We start from the raw sequence: 19,465 nt of genomic DNA on the forward strand, positions 1-19,465 counted from the left end.
TGCTCTTACTGCTGTCGGAACCGGACAGTTGAGGTATACAGCGTACGAATTACCGTTGCGCTTTCTATATCCCAAAGCGGTATCTATCAACCCAAGTAAATATCAACATTTCTTGGCAAAATTCAACTACGATTGTGCTACAATAAACTAAATTAATCTCTTAAGTAATTTATCAGTGAATATTTTATAGATGGACCTACTAATATGAAAAGTGGGGTACGTGTGAATTATCCATTCTCGTGACTTTATCTCAGCTGATGATAGGCAGCTGACACGCCTATCTCGAATCTGATGGGTAATATGACCATCACGTGCTGCGACTGGTTAAAAGCCGTGTAGCACGCAACAGATTATTAGTTTGCTGTCCCTGTGCTGAGCAGTGATCTACGGAACAAGGTAAGGACACACACACACACACACACACACACACATATATATATATATATATATATATATATATATATATATATATATATATATATATATATATATATATATATATATAATGTCAGTTCAAACAAATGTACAATAATCAAAATATTATAATATATATATTTAACCGAAGGTGGTTATAAAACCTTGTATCTGGACCAAAAACTTCAAACACCCACAGCAGAAATTTGCATTGTAATTAATTCTACTTGATTTGAGTACTTAGATGGCATTATAATTGCATTGTAATTAATTCTACCTGATTTGAGTACTTAGATGGCATTATAATTGCATTGTAATTAATTTTACCTGATTTGAGTACTTAGATGACATTATAATTTCATTCTAATTAATTTTACCTCATTTGAGTACTTAGATGGCATTATAATTGCATTTTAATTAATTCTACCTGATTTGAGTACTTAGATGGCAGTATAATTGCATTTTAATTAATTTTACCTGAGTTGAGTACTTAGATGGCATTATATTTGCATTGTAATTAATTTTACCTGATTTGAGTACTTAGATGGCATTATAATTGCATTTTAATTAATTCTACCTGATTTGAGTACTTAGATGGCATTATAATTGCTGACAAATAAAATAAATCAATACACTGCCACTGCTACTACCAATTAAATATTTTGTTAGGTTTTAAAAACTTAATAAAATACAAGGAAGTTAAACCAAGTTAACGCAACTTTGAAACAACCTATTGAAATGAGCATCGAAGTCGGATTACACATCAATTAGATGTTTGGTGATTATCCTCTGGCGGAATTCACCACATATGCTACGACAGGAAATGATAAAATTGTTTTGATTGTGATTTTGTCTCCTTCCGCCGCCATACTATTCCATGTGAACGAAAGTAGTTCAGAATATAGTTCTCGATGGCGACAAATTACATCCCAATATGTTTTCTTGCGACTTCACAGACATGGCCATATATTTTCCGATTGGTTTTATGAGACAGTAACCTCATCTTTACAAGTAGATGTTTAATGGATCTATTCAAAGATAAATTCAAATGTTTTGGAAACATACATCGAAATACGGTGTACTGCTCATTGAATTCCCAACACCACGGCTAGATATATTTTTTTTGGGCTGTTCTATGTTGTCAGACATTTTAGAAGCTATTTTCTTCACTGGTCAGAAGGAATATGGAGATGAAAATGAACTTAGCAGTAGTAAAGGAGCTTTATTTTGATAGCGCGAATGTCCTCACTTTGTGCAACAAACGATTAAACATTTCGTACAGGTCTCCCCTCACAACAATAAGCGAACACATTTTCTAAATTCTATTCAGAGACATGGATAGAAGCAATACACAAAGTACAAAAATATATTGTATTTACGATGATTATGTACAATGTTTGTATTATCGTTTTGGTTATGAGAATCATGTGTAATTCGCCCCAAATGTGTGTGTGTGTGTGTGTGTGTGTGTGTGTGATTTGGATTTTTAACGTAGCTATAACACTTTTTCAGTCATATCGCTAAGATGTGTGACAGTTTATAGTGATGTCTAGTACTGGGGCATCATGCCGCAGACATGTAGCATGGTGTCCCACCCAGTCACATTATCCTGACACCAGGCCGACCAGTCCTAACACTAACCTCTTAATGCTGAGCGGCAAGCGAGGCAGCTGTTAGCACCATTTTTGTCTTTGGTATAGCTCGAGCGGGGATCGAACTAACGACTTCCTGCATCAGAGGCGGACGCTCTAACAACTAGGCCACCGCAGCGGTCTGCCCCAGATAGTATAGATATCGTGTAAATATTGTGAATATGACAGCGAAAGGGGCGATTGTAATGTAAACAAAAAATATGGAAAATAAAGTTTCGAAGGAACCAACTCTATTCATATGTGCAACTAAAATTTATACTGACGTTCATTCATAAGTTTGAAAAATAAGATTTTTTTTATATACATATTTCCTTTTGTTTGACAAACGTAAGGGGGTATGCTTTCCATCTTTCAATCGCATTACCTTTATTTTCCTTTTTGAGATGGAATTGTCGAACCCAACGTATCTTAACCGATGTGAGGTAGATTTGGAAATATATTTTGTAATCATACAAATTGTTTGATTGTAACACTCGGATGGCAAAGTCATTCAGAGCATGCTTAAATTCTCCCCAAAACCCCCAGATAAAAAATAGACTAGGTGCTTACATCTATTGTCTCTGATCATTATATTCCTACATCTCTCTCCGAGGTTATTTCACGACTCGACGGAGTTGATTGTTAATGTATGTGCAGCGATAGCTAAGGGCACCAAAGACTGTGTAATTGATACGTCAGTTTTCTCTAACACTTATTTATAATAACGCGTTATTACCTCGGCTTCTTTTATAGATAAATGTATGTATCGTATTGTAAATCTACAATAACCTTTATTGCAAAAGATCTATTAGACGACTTCGGCGATTCTCAGAAATTAAATAAAAATAGCAAAGCAATCAACAATATCTGTACATTCAATGTTGACATAATTTGAGTCGTACAAAACGAATCGAAATGGTCTCGTTTTGATGTGATAAACATGTGAAATGAGATTATTTACCAACTGATTCATTTATTTATGTTGGACTTTTTGTTTGTTAAGACCCACTAAACCAAACGAGTAAACTCCTCCATCTGCAAGCGTGCGAAAACGACTGTTATGATATTCTAAAAATCTGGAAGTTTTTGAACATTACGTTTTAATGTATTTCACCTGGCCAACCGACGCTTTATACCATACAGAAATTAAAACAAATTTCAACATTGATCAGGCCGTTTTCATAAACGGTTAAGCATATAATGAGGGGAACAAATCCCACCAAGTTACATTAACTGTCAATATAAACACGTGATGTGTTTTATTAATGAGCAAACGTGTATATTTCAACGCTAATGAATGACGTACATGTGTGTAATAAAGTTGATAAAGATTATGCAAAGAATAAATGATTACAGCAATTTCAATAGTGTTGGAATAATGCATACTACTAATACAACTTAAGCTAGTGGCATTGATGATCATGAATGCTCTGTCTTTCATGTTTCTGCTATGAAGTTCCATTTATTTATTTATTTATTTATGTATTTATTTATTTGAAATATTATTTATTTATTTTTTATCTTTTTATTATTTATTTATCGTATGATAGTTAAACTAAAGTGTTAATGATCTTGCTTAACACAATCACTGTTTATTATTCTTCTCGTTTAGATGCTACGTGTTTTTCTATTGGTTGGGTTTCTGGCCCTAGGGCTATCATTCAACGTGGAGCTGGACGACGAGTGGGAGCTTTACAAGACAACCTACAACAAGAACTATGTACAAAAGGAAGGTCTTGTCAGGTAAGACATTTATAGACATGTAGGTTTTGTTTCTTTTATAATTTCTCCGATCCCATAAATATTTTCTTATAATTTCTCTGATAGTGTTGCTGTTTTCTTATGTACGCAATGTTTGTATATTCAGAACGATTGTCTTTTACATTCGTAAAATCGATGATTTCTCTCCAGTAACTCCTACATTTTTGTCATAACAAGGTCAGCATGTCCTATTTTCACGTTCCACCAATAACGCTGAGATACTGAATTTCACTGATACTGTCGAGTTTACAACCATGTACAATTAGGAACGCATTCTCTTCTTGGTTTAATATTTATATATATTTCAGTAGGTTACAGTGACCGACTTTTCTTGTGCAAGCGACTATAATAGGATCATAATCGTGTTTTGGGCGAGCAGACTAGACTTAACATTCCGCTGGATTTGTTTTAAAATTATTTTGTTTCATCATTTTAATTTTGATTACTTATATCAAAATTTTCGAAACGGGGGAATTGGAGGGTTTTATTTGTATTGAAATTTTATAAATTTAACGTTTATGTTGAAAATAATGTATTATGATTAAATTCTTGACAACAGTTTTGTTACGTTTTAGGCGCTTTATTTGGGAAGATAACCTAAAGCGTGTCCAGCAACATAACCTGGAGGCGGACCGTGGCGTACACACTTACTGGCTCGGAATGAACGAATATGCCGATATGGTCAGTTTTTTACAGATTAGGCAAATTCCGATAATCCATACAAGTAAATGATTAATAAGGTCTTTCTGAAATTGCATGAAATGAGAACAGCAACGTACGCCACCATATTGTTTGTATTACAGAAATGAAGGCCTGCTAAGGCCATTTTTCTGAGTGCCATCATAACGAATATATGTCTGTCTCCTAATCAAAGTTCAAGTCATGATAAACTCAGGATCTCAAATGGGTAATGATTTATTACTGAATTTACGAAACGAGTCGAAACACTACTTAACGAGTTTCATAAATTTAGTATTAAAACATTACCCATTTGAGATTCTTTCTGTCGCATAGTTTTTATTTCAGTATAAATTATTGATAGACGCTGTACATTTCATTTGTCGTGCGTAAAAAATAGTCCCAAACAAATGGAATAGTACCGACTATGTGATAATGTATAATTTTGATGTCCATGGTTAAATTGTCTTGTTATCCGTATGCTAGTGAATATTGGGTGTGTCTGACATTCTGTCCTCAGCTCGTCAAGTTTGGTTCATTAGTTGTCACTATCATAATTATATGCAAGATTGATGTTTCGTGGATTCCTCCTCTTGGGCATTTGGGAGGGATCAAGTTATAAAGGCATCAAAATCTTAATTAAATTGATACAGCTTAATAATGATTGAGTCATCTTGGATGGTTCGACACTACAACAAAATTAGTCGATGCGAACTATCTTCGCACCTGAGTGATGATGAAAAGTAAAGAAAACGCAATTCCAAAACACATGAGTGAGAGAACTCATTGCAAACGAGATATATAAGTAACAGAGATTAAGAGAGTAAGTTAAAGGAATGGGAATTATTTACATTCGACTGGAACGATTTAAATATATTATCCCATTGGCTCTCTCTTAGAACATCTGTAAAAAATTGATAAGATAGAAATGAACCTAATTTACGAAATTGCACACTTCAACAAAATTTTGACTTCTTAATACAAAATCCAATGAAGATTTTATCTGGTTCTTTCTGATTACCAAACTGCAGATTAGTTCAACTGTCGCCTAAACATTCATTTTACTATTATTGTTATTGTTATTGTTATTGTAATTATTATAATCTTTGTCATCGTCAGTAGAGCACTCTAACATCTATCGTTATTAATATTCAGACTACTGAAGAGTTTGTCAGCACCATGAATGGATTCAAATACGATGCATCCAAGACAAATTGTGGAAAGTTTACATTCCCGAGTAACTTACAGTTATCTGACCTTCCTGCATCGATCGATTGGAGGACAAAGGGCTACGTCACGCCAATCAAGAATCAGGTAATTTCCACAGATTACGTAGTATTTCATAGATTCACAGAGATCTGATTGTCAAATAATCCGTTTTTGTTATTTGTTAAATATCATTATCAATAGCCTTGCGGACTACTTCATTTATGGTAAATGTACGATATTCTTTATTCTGCAGCCGATTTACTTCTGGACAAATACATATTAGCTTAACTAACTCTGAATATTTCACGAGCAGGCAAGTTAATGACAAAACTTATAGGACGAAATTAGACTATGAATGTCACATAAAATATTAAGTATTGGAGGAAAATATAATTTTATCCAACAAATCAAACTGGCAAATTCGGTCGACCAATCGGGTAATTATGACCACAACAAGTGGGTTATTATGACTGCTACAATATACATATTAACGAGTCACATCAAAATCATTCAAAGTTTGTTTAAAATCTAATAATCAGCTTTATAGTAACTAGAAAACAATTTCTCAAAAGGCTAAAAACCATATTTAAACATGAACCAAGAGAGGGAGTGAGAGAGAGAGAGAGAGAGATTGTAGGGAAGAAGATACACAACGCTTAAGACTACTACTACTACTACTACTACTACTACTAAAGAGAGACAGACAGACAGACAGACAGACAGAGAATATGTGAAAAAGCATTAAATCTCTCAGTTCGTTTGGAGTTATAGAAAAATATAAATACAGCAGCGTATGAACTGATGAACTAACTGCTAAAGTTTAGCGATGATTGTTCAGCTTTGCTCGTGCTGCATTAGCATTTATGGATGGTCAGAGTTAACCAAACATTTTATATTAATCTATAAATCCGACCACAAATTGAAACTTTTGAAAACTAACAGGCTTTTTGTGTTCATGCTGTATTGTCTCGCGTATTTGAAAGAAATTAAGGAATTTAATAAAATGTACACACATGATGTTGAGGATGTGTAAAATTATCCTCAGAATTGACAAATAATTTTACCCCAAGTACTGCCGGCCGCATGTTTCTATCGGATTCGACAGTGCCTGATGGCAAGAATAGTGCTGCTGTAGCTCATTTGGTAGAGCGTCGGACTCGTAACCCATATGCCAAGGGTTCGATACCAGCCCATGCCAGCCTGTCCTTTTTGTCTCTTTGTATCATTGGGAAAGGTGCTAAGCTCCCATTTTCTCAGCAGGATATTACCAATGCCTTTAAACGCAGACAAAAATCAACCTGATGACGAGAGAGAAGTGATGATATCATTGGTAATGGGAATGCGTAGCGTTTGAATTGACCAGTAAATCGTTTAAATATTCATGTACAAAAAAGACACCCTATTTTGCATTCATACTTGCAGAGTAACGCAATAGCAAACAGTATGTGAATGGTCGTAGTATCCACGCTAATCGAAATTTGAACAGCTTACTCTATTTCAGCACTAAATTTCAAATTCGAATCAAAGCTAAATGTTTTCCATATATTACTTCTGTGTATGACGTTTACAACTGTGAACAGCGTATACCCATGTTTTCTCTCGCATTATATGCCGGTATGTCAGGGTCAGCGTTTTTTCAAGCTATGTATGATTTTAAGCAAAATGCGCCGACTCAGATACATCCGTAAATTAGATGTTCGAAGTTTGCTGCTTGTTATACGTGAATAAATAAGGTACTACTAAGACGAATTCGATGAAGGAACTATAAGCACAAACTAATCTTCCTTCATCATTATATAGTCAAATGAAAACGATATTTATATGTACGATTATTATTATTATTATTATTATTATTATTATTATCCTGCGAAGTTTAACCGTCCACGATATTTATCAAATCCAATAGATAATAGTTTTGTTTAGAAAAATGCTAATTGTGATATGAGATCAAGTAGAGGACTATATAATCTTGTTTTTCTAGAAATTATTTATTCGTGTTTTAAAATCTGAGTTGAATAAATTGTATTATTGTTGTATCCAGTTGATTATTTGGGCTAAACATTTGTTTATTCAAATTATTTATTCGCTGGAAATGCAATGTGCTTATCAAAAATAACATTCTTGGAAATAGCGACTTGAATTTATGGTAAAACTTCAAATAAGGTTAAATTCTTGAATTTCATTATTGTGATCCAACAGAAGAATGTTGGCACATCACCATGACATGGGCCACTACTGGTACATCAACACTTTCAGCGTTGAATTTAATTTGAATTTCCACTAAAATTTATTCCGAACTTTAAACATTAGGACTGAAGGTCTAGTATTATTGGGAATGTTATTCGCAATACCGTAAGTTCCTTATTTTACATTTGCACTATGTATACTAGGGAAATAAATTATTTCATAAATTGTACAAAGCTTCTTGCTTCTTACTCTTTTCTATTACTTGTTTTGAGACCATATAATCATAATAATTGTGCTACTTGAAATTAACTAAAACTAATGAGTTGGTAACGTGCTGCAAGTGTATTATTGAATAAGAGGCAAACAAAATTGAAGAAAGAAAGGTCAAAAGATCATAGTTGTAGATAAAAGTTTGACTGAAAGCGTTCTCTCTTTTACTCTCGTTTAGTATTAAGAAACATCGTTTAAGAACCTGGTACAGCAACCAAACAACATTAGAGTGTTACCAGTCGTGCTACGTTGTCTCATTCGAATTATTCATAGCCATACAATTTAGATTAAATTGTTCTGTTTTAAACGTAATAATTATAATAAATATACGTGACGTAATCTATATTGATGTCAATTTAGAGAAGAATAACTTTGAGAGTTATAGTCGTCACCAGATTCTGGGTGTAAAGCGTACTGATTCGTAAAGGGGGGGGGGTGTAACTTGTTAAAGTGATTGAGAAGTCCATGCTCTGTATTGAGAGTGTGAATGACAAATATCTTGCTTTTGTGATATTATAGGGTCAGTGTGGATCCTGTTGGGCCTTTTCAGCTGTCGGATCCCTTGAAGGACAGCATTTCAACAAGACTAAACAGCTGGTGTCCCTTTCGGAACAGAATCTCGTAGACTGCTCAGGGAAAGAAGGTAATTAATTTTAGTTATGACAAGTAGGCGTATCATGCATTCTCAGTAGGTATATGGGAAAGTAGACATACATACATACATACATACATACATACATACATACATAATTACATACAAACATATATACATACATTCATTCATACATACATACATTTGGATGTGAATTTGGATTTTTTTAACGTAACTTTAACACTTTTTCAGTTATATATCTACGATGTCTGTATTATAGCAGTTTATAGTGATGTCTAGCACTGGGACATCATGCCGCAGACATGTAGCATGATGTCCCACCCATTCACATTATTAGTACCATTTTTGTAAGTCTTTGGTATGACTCGGCCTGGGATCAAACCCACGACCTCCCGCATCCGAGGCGGACGCTCTAACGACTAGGCCACTGGAGAGGTATACAGACATACATACATACATACATACATACATACATATATACATACATACATACATACATACATACATACAATTTCTGACTAAACCTGTCTCAGCATCTACTTTTAACTACAGTTCATTTGTCTCATTGTAAATGACTCATATATTAAATTTTTAACTTATTAATGGATAACTGTCCAAACTGCTGTTAATTATCAGTGCTACCTTTTCAACTGATGTAGTCTGAAAATTTAGACTTGTTTGTCAGTCTCTGCAAAGACATAGCTGTGTTGCAGATGTTTCCGCTTTCTACACACATATGCAAATATTAACCGACACTGTGCGTTATATGCTGACAAATAGCCTACGTTACTAGGCTGGAATCAACCAACATTGAGTATCCTCACTTTCACTTCAATAACTGTGTTTCTCAAATATCTTTAACCTTTTTCTCCAATTGTCTCTCACAGATAGGCATCGCAATTTCTTTTCAGTTTGTTGTGAAAACGTAAGAAATGTTTAACAGGAGCTGAGGTAGCTCAGTGTTAAGCGTGCCGGATTCACGACCGAAAGTGTGCAGGTTTCGGATCCTGCCATCGGTCTAGCCTGGGTCAGCTACGGTGGTGTCGCCTTGGAAATGGCACTTTACTTCATACATATCATTGTCACTAAGTAACCGGCTTGTGTTGCTGTGTCCTAAAGCACTAAACCAAATAAAATTTTGACAACATAGCAGTTGAACAATTAGATGCTTTATTTCTGTGAATGCCACTACAGCAGATCGCTGGTGTCTATGAAGCTACAATACAGAAAACATCCACTGTCCTCGGGATAGTGTAATGATTTTGAGTAACACACTGTCTTCACGCTTATGTGGTCGCCGGATTGATCACGGTGCGGCATGTATTTCTCCTGTTCTTCAGTTTTCTTCGCCTTACGTCCACGTTTAAACCTAAATATAGACAAGTTGTGCAATACGATAGATTGTAAACGAATTAGCGTTAAAGCGAATTATCAAGATCTTTGAAAGATTCGTCATTATCACGCCCGCTGCACACTTTCAGTCGTGAATCCGGCACGCTTAACACTGCGCCACCTCTGCTCCTGTTAAACATTTCTCACTTTTTCACAACAAACTGAAAAGAATTTGTTTTAATTCTCCTTTTAGTATACAAGTTGGGCTTCTTACATGACAAATCTACTAACCCAGCAACGAGGTTTAGTTGTTCGGGCTAGCTGTGCATATAAATTATCGTTTCTTGTGATCTGCAGATAGAAACTCATCGCCTTAAAAAAAAAGATTTCTCAGTACATATGATATGGTACATTTTCATGACCAGGTAATATGGGATGCCAGGGAGGCTTGATGGACCAGGCTTTTAAGTACATCATCGTCAATAAAGGCATCGATACAGAAGCATCTTATCCATACAAAGCACAGGTACACACACACACACACACACACACACTTTATCTTACATACATTTGTGTTTCTAATAAAACAATGATCCGCGAGTCATTGATATCTCATCTTTATTTACAAAATAAATATCAGAAGTTAATGGAGACGCCCCATGAACTACTAGTATCCAATAATAACGTAAGCAGATTCGGTTGGTTATTGGCTAAATGATGTTCGTAAATATGGTTGATAATTAACTAAATTGCGTTAGTAAATATAGCTTGCAATTGGCTAAATGACGTACGTTAATCTGGCTAGTATTTGTTTATAGTACTCACTGTAAGTAAATATGGCTGCTTATTTACAGACTTACGTAAGGAAATATGGTTTGTAATTACATAATGTGTAAGGAAGTGATTTTTTGTTCTATTTATTTTGTCCTCGTAAGCAAACGAAAAATACAACTATGACATTCATGGTGGCGACTGTGGCTGTGTCAAAACACTTAAGATGCATTCTATTTTACGATTTTGAGTCATGTAACTTTCATCATATAGGGATTATTTTGAGGTACACCTATATAATTATAAGAGTTTAAAAGTTGCTAATCTTTAAAATAAACTTTTGGCAGTATATCCTAAACTTTTAGGACATTTTCAGGTATTGATGAAACATCGAAAATGATTTTCCCTTGCATACTGTTCGAAAATTAAAATAAACTATTCCTAAAATTTTGATTTTCTTTACACCATGTTCTAATAATTTACTTTAAGACCATTACGCTTGTATGTGCGTCAATTTCACCAACTCGAAATGGCACTCATGTCCTTCACCATGACAACTCCCACTTCTTTATGCACCATTATTATTCCCACTAACCCTTTCAAGGAAACTTTCATTCACCTCCGGTTGGGTGTATTGAACAAAGTCACGTTCCCAGCATAAAGTAAAAACAACAGTAACTGCAGCCAGGGTACATACTGGGAAATGTCCGTTTAATCTTTCAGGTAGGAGAGAGGATATTCTTAGGGACAGTTAATTAGGACAGTGAATTTTATTTCGGACTGAAACAATATGATATATGAACAGGTCTAGATGGTGTGGGCGGGCAACAGTTCTAAGTTCCATGCGATCTTGAGCAATCCGGCCTTAGAGTTTATGTCAGTATATTATATCATTCAGGATCAAAAGTGCAAGTTCTCACAAGCGAATGTAGGAGCCACCGAAGTTAGCTGCATGGATATCAGATCAGGTAGTGAAGCTGACCTTCAGAAGGCTGTAGCAACAGTTGGTCCCATCTCAGTTGCTATAGATGCCAGCCACAATTCGTTCCAGTTGTACAAGCATGGAATCTACAGTGACCCACAATGTGATCCTCAAGCTCTGGACCATGGAGTCCTAGCTGTAGGATATGGAACTCAAGATGGCAAGGACTATTGGCTAGTTAAGAACAGGTCAGTCGGAATTATGTGATAGTTTGGTTTGCTTTTACTGTGTTTGTTGTTGTTTTGTTTTGTCTTCTGGGCATTTTACTTGTCTGTCTGTCTGTCTGTCTGTATGTCCGTATGTACTTATGCATGTATGTATGTATTTATGTATGTATGTATGTATGTATGTATGTATGTGTATGTATGTATGTATGTATGTATGTATGAATATATGAATATACGTATGTATGATTGACTGGTTGGTTCTTTCTTTTATTTGTTGTCATTGAGATACTGGAGAATTTGGGTCACAAATATTTAAATATATCAGTACAATAAATTTTCTTACTTTAGTTTCATATAATACTTGTACATCCCTCTGTTTTGTAGCAAAACAATTTTCTATAAAGTAATAAAATCAAGCTTACGGATAGCTTTAACGTTAGGTAGTAGGTAATAACACTTTTCAATGATTACCACCAGACTTGGTGGTGATTTCTGTAAACTGCGATATAGTTCCTGCTGAAAACTTGTAAGATTACGATACCTATTACATATTTTTTATGAAATTTATAAATTTCAAAATCTGGTATGTTAAATTTAATTAATTGCAATATCTATATCTGGTATATTAAAAAGTAATAGATCGCATTATCTGATATGTTATAATTAATAAATCGCAAAATCTGGTATGTTAAAATTAGTAAATCCGAATATATGGTCAATGATCTTCAATGTGAATCGAACAGCGAAATTCTAAAGATTTACAGATAGCTTTATGGGATATTTACAACACAAAAGGTGAAATTCAAATAAACAACAAATTTAATGCCATTTAATTACAGATAGTCTTTCCTCAAATGAAATTCAATATTCAAAACCCTATCATTCGTCTTTCACTCGACCAAGTGACGGTCTATTTCATCATCTGACTTAGTGTGATAGATTTTCCTCCTGTTCTGTGTTTCTACTCATCTCATGATCTATAGTATTTGTTGACTGGTACCCAGTACCCCTTTAGTCCAACAACCACGTCCTTCACCCTTCCACTTCCTCTATTTCCGTTCTCTCCTTTTCTTGTCTCCCAGAGACTCGGGACCAACTGTACCAGGGTATTTCCCTTCTCTGTCTCCTACAGCTCTTCCGGTCCCTAAAAGATTCCTGTCTGAACATACACAAGAAATTAGCATATTCCTCTAGATATCTAGTCTCACACTAAACAACAATATATCATCAGATAAGCCATTACCTTCTTTGGTCACGCATTCGTGCACATCGAAATACCCATACTTTCTGGTATGGTATACACGATATCAACTTCTTATCATGCATATATCAATAGATTTCATCACATCGGTAAATATATAGATTCTCAGTCTGATTATACAGAACAATATCACATACTCAGACGCATTTCTGTACATTACACTTCTACAAAGTGTACACTGATATCCACATATCCATACGCTGATATATCCTTACACATCATACTCCAACAAAGTATACACAAAGAGTCAAATACCCTTATTAACTAATGTTGCACACTGCAACCATTATACAAAGTTATAATTCAATTCAACATTTGCAATCTAGAATATCACATGAATAAATGCACGAGGTTACTACGATTTAACCAAATAGCGAATTACAATATTAATTCTTTACATAAACATTGTTCATATCTCAAAATATGCATGTAGATCAAACACTGCAAATGGATCAAAACCTACAAACGGTAATTCTACGTATTAACGATTCTAGTAATGAAGAATAATACTGCACATAATTAAAGTACAATTATCTTGCCGTAATAGACTGCGACAATCGAGCAAACAAGTCACTGACCCTCGAAGCTTCTTTTGTAATTCCCAGAATAGCAATGTTTCCCGCCAATTTCGAATGACGATTGAATAGCTTATAACTTCCTTACATAATTCCCGCAAGATGCTTTAGCGACTACTGACGTTTCGTTTCAAGACACTAGATTTAAACTTGCGATTCCAATGGTGACCACGCCTTGCTCTATTCCGAGTGGATGTCGATTCTCCCATGGTCTACATAATTATCATACATTACCCCTCCCCGACAGTCTGTCAAGGTGGATTTACGACCTCCACCTGATATTCTTTTGAACCAACACCGGCAATTCATGCCACGTACCTGTGAATCGCACGCAGCAGAATAAGGCGCCAATGACTAGCTCCTATGGCCATGCTATATACATATGGCTTCCCACCTGTCTTTTTGATGTCGGCGTACACTCTCAACATTTATGAAGCGAATAATTAGCCTCAGGGTCTAGCATATACATGTTGCAATCTGGCTATTGTTCCGTACTTATAACGTGACCCTATACTACGTGTGGAACACACAGGGGCAGATACATACATACATACTTCCATCCATATATCCAACCAAACATACATACATACATACATACATACATACATACATTGACTTAGTTTTGTGCATTAATTTATTTTACAGCTGGGGTACAAGCTGGGGTATGCAGGGTTACATCATGATGGCCAGAAACAAACACAACATGTGCGGCATAGCCACCAAATCCAGTTTCCCCACAGTGTAGGATTGTTGACTCAGCAAATCATTCTGATGTGTTAAATATGCAGCATTATAGAATTCTATCGTGTTGTTTGTTTTTTATTGTAAAAAGGAAAACGACGTTCATTTCTCAAATTGCGTTGTACATGAACAAGAATAAGGGATGGATCACCCGGTGCAGCGATAATTACATTTGTGAAATGACTTATATTTACAGGAAAATATTAAATAAAAGTAATCCTGAAAACATTGTTATTTTTGTGACTTTGAGCTTAACTTAGTCATGTGAGGTGATTTTCTTGGTCCCATTACAAGTTCAATGTCTGATGAACAAACAGTAAAAGGTATTTTTATGGAATTTGTTGCAACTTTTTAAAAAAATCAATGAGAACTAAATTTATTATAATTTAATTGGTTAAATGTAGTTTAAGTAATACACAGTGCATCCTTCTCTGGGTCCTTGCTGGGTCCCTATTTGTCTACTATGGTTCTATGCGCAGACATGATGTCATTACAGCCAATATATGTTAATAAGCTAGTAACTAAATTTAGATACGTTGTCATGTTGAAGCAATCAAATGACGGAGTTGAAGCATGAGCTCAAACATTGTCAGTTAGGCGTCATTCATATAACTGATTCACCTGTAGAGATGCATTCCTTTCAGTGCAGATGCATTTACTTTTTAACTTTATTTGCGGAAAGAAACAGTCATTCTTCTGTTTGCTGATACCACATATCAATTTCCATCTTTTGGGAATCATACGTTTATTCAACTCACAATGACTTCTCGTATATCAAGACGAATTGTTAATTGTTTGACCAGCGTTCGTAATACAGAACTTAACCAGGGCGCCATCGCTGCGACAAATTCGACTTGGGAGGACATTCCAGAAAATTGGACTGCATCAAACATTGGATAAAAAGTTAGCTGAGATGAACATCAAGGTCTTATTTTCAATTGGAAAGAAGCATCTTCTTCAACTGTACAGAGCTAATGTGCAGCTGACGGCTGGTTCTTCTTATTGTTCAAGAGCATCATCACGTGACCAGACGGGTATTTCGTGTCTTCAAACGGCATTGTCACGTGACCTGCAAGCAGCTGATACACCATGTGACGTAAACATGTCGAACTTGGCAGCTGTCAAGCAAAAGTTAGCCGAATTACAATCATCTGTCGCCGCATTGACACAATCTTCCACAACGACTGCCATATCACCGCGAAGTAGAATAGCTTCACAATCTTCATGGAGCCTCGTGGTTTGACGGGTACGTGGTGGCGTTCCTGCAAATTACGGCGGTTACGTTAGATACAAGTAATAACTTCTTGATGGACTCTAAAAATATTGGCACGAGGTAAACACGGATTCATCGGACTCATTATTCTTTTGCCATGCAGAATCATTTCTGCCGAATGGCTCCGTCTTTGATATCAATGCAGCGCTAGAGGAAGACAACTTCCCTACCTTCTGTGACGGTCGCAACATAATTTCTGACCTGTTTGGCGTTTGAGCTAATTGCAGACAATTTCGTTAAAACAATCAATGGATACGCGGCGGAGGACTTGCTGTTCATGGAGATAGTGCGTCCTAATTGTCGCTAAAAAATTCAAGAAGTTTCATGGACTCTTCCAGGATGACGCCACTAGCTTCGCGACCTACTTACCGCCATATTGCGAGGTCACCTTGAATGATGGAGGCTGTTTTCACCACGGCGGTCGTAACTAAGCATTGCAAATCGATTTAACTACGTGGAACTCCACAGCACTTTCATTTTTTTTCAAATATTTGGTACTTTTCATTTGTATCTTTTGCAAACCATTATGCTTTCTTTACATATGTCTTGCCTATTAGCTATGCGCACAAACTGAACAATATCCCTGTTCCAACCAATTATTTTCTTTTTCCAAACTAATGCAATTGCTTTGTAAACTTTTACTGCACACAGATGCCAGACTACCAATTGACAATGTATTCTATACAAATAGACCTGCTAGGATTCACTCGCCTTGCCTTATGTGTAGCTCTATTTCAGTCCATTCGCAACTTGCATTTCGAGCATTCCTGTGAGTTGGGGTATGACAGTAAGACAGCTTGGTTGCAGAAACCCAAAATTAACTTCAGTTTTCTCAGGTTCAGATCAGTGACAAGGTTTAGTTTTCGAGTTTAAGTGCTAAAACACTCCATTGGTACCCTTTATTGCCTTAAGTGTCATGAACACCCCCACCAAATTTACAAGACCAGAGCCCAGGCCATGCACTGCTTCGATATTTAAAAATGGTTTAGTGTCGTTTGGACCCACTCTTCCTTACCTGTGAAAGGGTTGCCAATACCTATGCAGGAGTTCAACCAATCCTTACCCACATTGCTCTTGGTGTGTGGTTTTAATCCTCAATTATGCGAGACTCATAGTCTTAGGATTGGGACAGCAACGGAGGGTGCTAAGCGGGGTCTATCAGACAGTCTATATTCGGGTCTTAGGTAGGTGGCAGCCTGATGTCTTTAGAAATACATCCGCCTGAGCGATATAATTTCTTGTTTGCAATTTGATGCTGACTTCAGTTTTACCACATATTAACATAACACTTTCTACTGATTGGTTCTGTTTTCCAATTTTTGTGCACAAATCCATGCAGCCGTCCCAATCATACAGGAATTGCACTTCATATGGGTTCCTTGGAGAGCACTTCACTTCATGTGGGTTCATTGAAGACGTGACCTTCGTACAACATATTATTCCATTGGTGTTCTGTGAGATGGAATACAAGCATTTCTGGATATTGCGTGAACAGTTCGGAGTCTCGTGGGTGCACTAGGTTTTAATACCTTAATGGTATTATGAATGTAGTTTTGCATGCACATTTTCCAATTATTGTGTGCAGATTATTTGGAAACAGATACCACTTGTGAATTACTTCTTCCGTTCCTGAACGTATGCCACCCGCGCCCCGTTGTTTAGATCGCCATCTTCATCTCTAAATGTCAATATGAAACCTTGTTCTAGTCCTCGTCATGTCACACTGTTGTCATGAGTATTTTTGTATTCGTCAAGGAATCCATTTAAAGACATAAACAGTTCTACAAGATCTGGGATATCAACATTAAGTGGAAAGAAGTTCGCATAATAACAGTTATTGTGCCATATTCATTTTTATGTTGGACCATGCGTGTGTCGTGCTGGAATTTCACATGAATATTCTACGTAATGAATTATCTTACCTTCCATGAATTTGGAATATCAAAGCCAGAAATATGATGCTAGTCCATAAATTAGACTTCAAACCATCCAGTGGAGTTTATTACTGAAACAGCGGAGATGCAGGATAGTGATTAAAATCATGTGCCCAGCCATCATATTTCTCTTGTCAGACATTTGTTGAAAAATAAGTTAGAACTAGTGTCACTGTTCATTATTGTAAGTTCTTGGTTATGTAGAACTTGTTATTTTACTTTAACGTGCGAAATAGTATGCATTTGATAGGGACTATTTCTAACTGTATTACGACTCACTGCATCATCAGTACTTTATACTCTCGCTCGATACACATCAAAACTCACTTGTCCGTTTCGTTCAGTACTACTTAGTCATATATATGAATATACAACAAAAAAAAAAAAAAAAAAGTAAAAACACACACACCGGACATTGAGAACAACTTAATTCTGTCTAAATTTTGTGTTCAGAGGGATTTTTCCATGCAGTTTGAACAGTTGACTTTGCTACCACCATGGCTAACCCTGGAAAGGACAAACATTGATTGCCTAACTGAGGTAACGTGATCTGAATATAATTATATAAATACGAGTGCACACAGTGCACTGGCAGATAGCTGTCAGGATGGCAAAATATGAACATGTAAGTAGAAAAGAATTTTTGTCATGTATTCTAAATCCATCATTTATATATTTTTACATAACCGATATTAACTTTGGCACTTTAAAATCCAAAACCTGAATCAAATTGCTATGAGAAGTTTTAAATAGATTTGTTACACGATTGCTATTGAAATTAAACGCTTCATAATTTTTAAATAATTATTTATAAAGCCGTTGCTATCTCCTACCACACTGCATAAGTATACCAGTACCACAAAAACAAAATTTATTGAGATAACGCTACTATGTCAGAATGTGTTACAGTGAATCTAATAAATTTAGCTGGTAATACACGAATGAATTTAATAATATAATTAATTTCACTATAATGTGGTGCATCGTAACTTTGTCTTTTGGAATATAGACAAACAGGTCTGCTCTACATTTTCAGAAATTTAGTTGAGAAGCATGTTCGATCTGACTTTTTTATTTTTAATAAGGATTTTAAGTCTTAAACTCTGGTCTTTTCGATGTATAACACGCGGAAGGTTACAAAATAATTCCCTCAATTTTATCATCAACAATTGATTTTAATTTTTTTCTGGTGTCTCTGACGGGATGGTGCTTTAAGTTTGTACTTAGGGGGCTTAATGGGTAATCGGGCCCTGCATATAATTGGTCACTCAAGCGTCTAGATTAAATGGATGATAATATTATTGTTTTGATAGAGAAATTAATCGAGACCTGGGCGACTAAATTTATATTGAAACTGTCTCTCTCCAACCGAATCCTTCGTAACTTATGAGTGCCAACATGACATATCACTTGACCTATTTGAATACAAAATGTGAGCGATCCTCCCTGCTGTAGTCCACTGTTATCTTGAAATGTGGAATTCGTTATATTATATCGCTATATTATATACATATCTGGATATTGCATCAGATTTAATCGTGTTCTTCTTGCCAGCAAGAAAAGTTAATATTTAGACATTTATTCAGACTGTACGAGATAAATTTTAGTACTACTGTCTTTCAAATGCTTAACAAGTTTTTGTTATAAGCAACGCTTGTCCAATCTA

At 35.6% G+C, this 19,465-nt stretch overlaps 1 protein-coding gene across 1 annotated transcript; it reads left to right on the plus strand.

Annotated features, from left to right (window-relative positions):
- Positions 1-241: 241 nt before the first annotated feature.
- Positions 242-14,818, plus strand: LOC149796309 (cathepsin L-like peptidase). The gene is made up of 8 exons (XM_089960958.1): positions 242-396; positions 3,658-3,788; positions 4,382-4,487; positions 5,640-5,798; positions 8,670-8,793; positions 10,521-10,621; positions 11,765-12,036; positions 14,497-14,818. Exons 2-8 carry the CDS (start codon positions 3,658-3,660, stop codon positions 14,594-14,596), a joined length of 993 nt encoding a protein of 330 aa, XP_089817084.1. The 5' UTR covers positions 242-396; the 3' UTR covers positions 14,597-14,818.
- The last annotated feature ends 4,647 nt before the right edge of the window (positions 14,819-19,465 follow it).

This window comes from Sinohyriopsis cumingii, chromosome 6, assembly GCF_028554795.1.
Source record: "Sinohyriopsis cumingii isolate HCF-2022 chromosome 6, ASM2855479v2, whole genome shotgun sequence".
Taxonomy (NCBI): Eukaryota; Metazoa; Mollusca; class Bivalvia; order Unionida; family Unionidae; genus Sinohyriopsis; species Sinohyriopsis cumingii.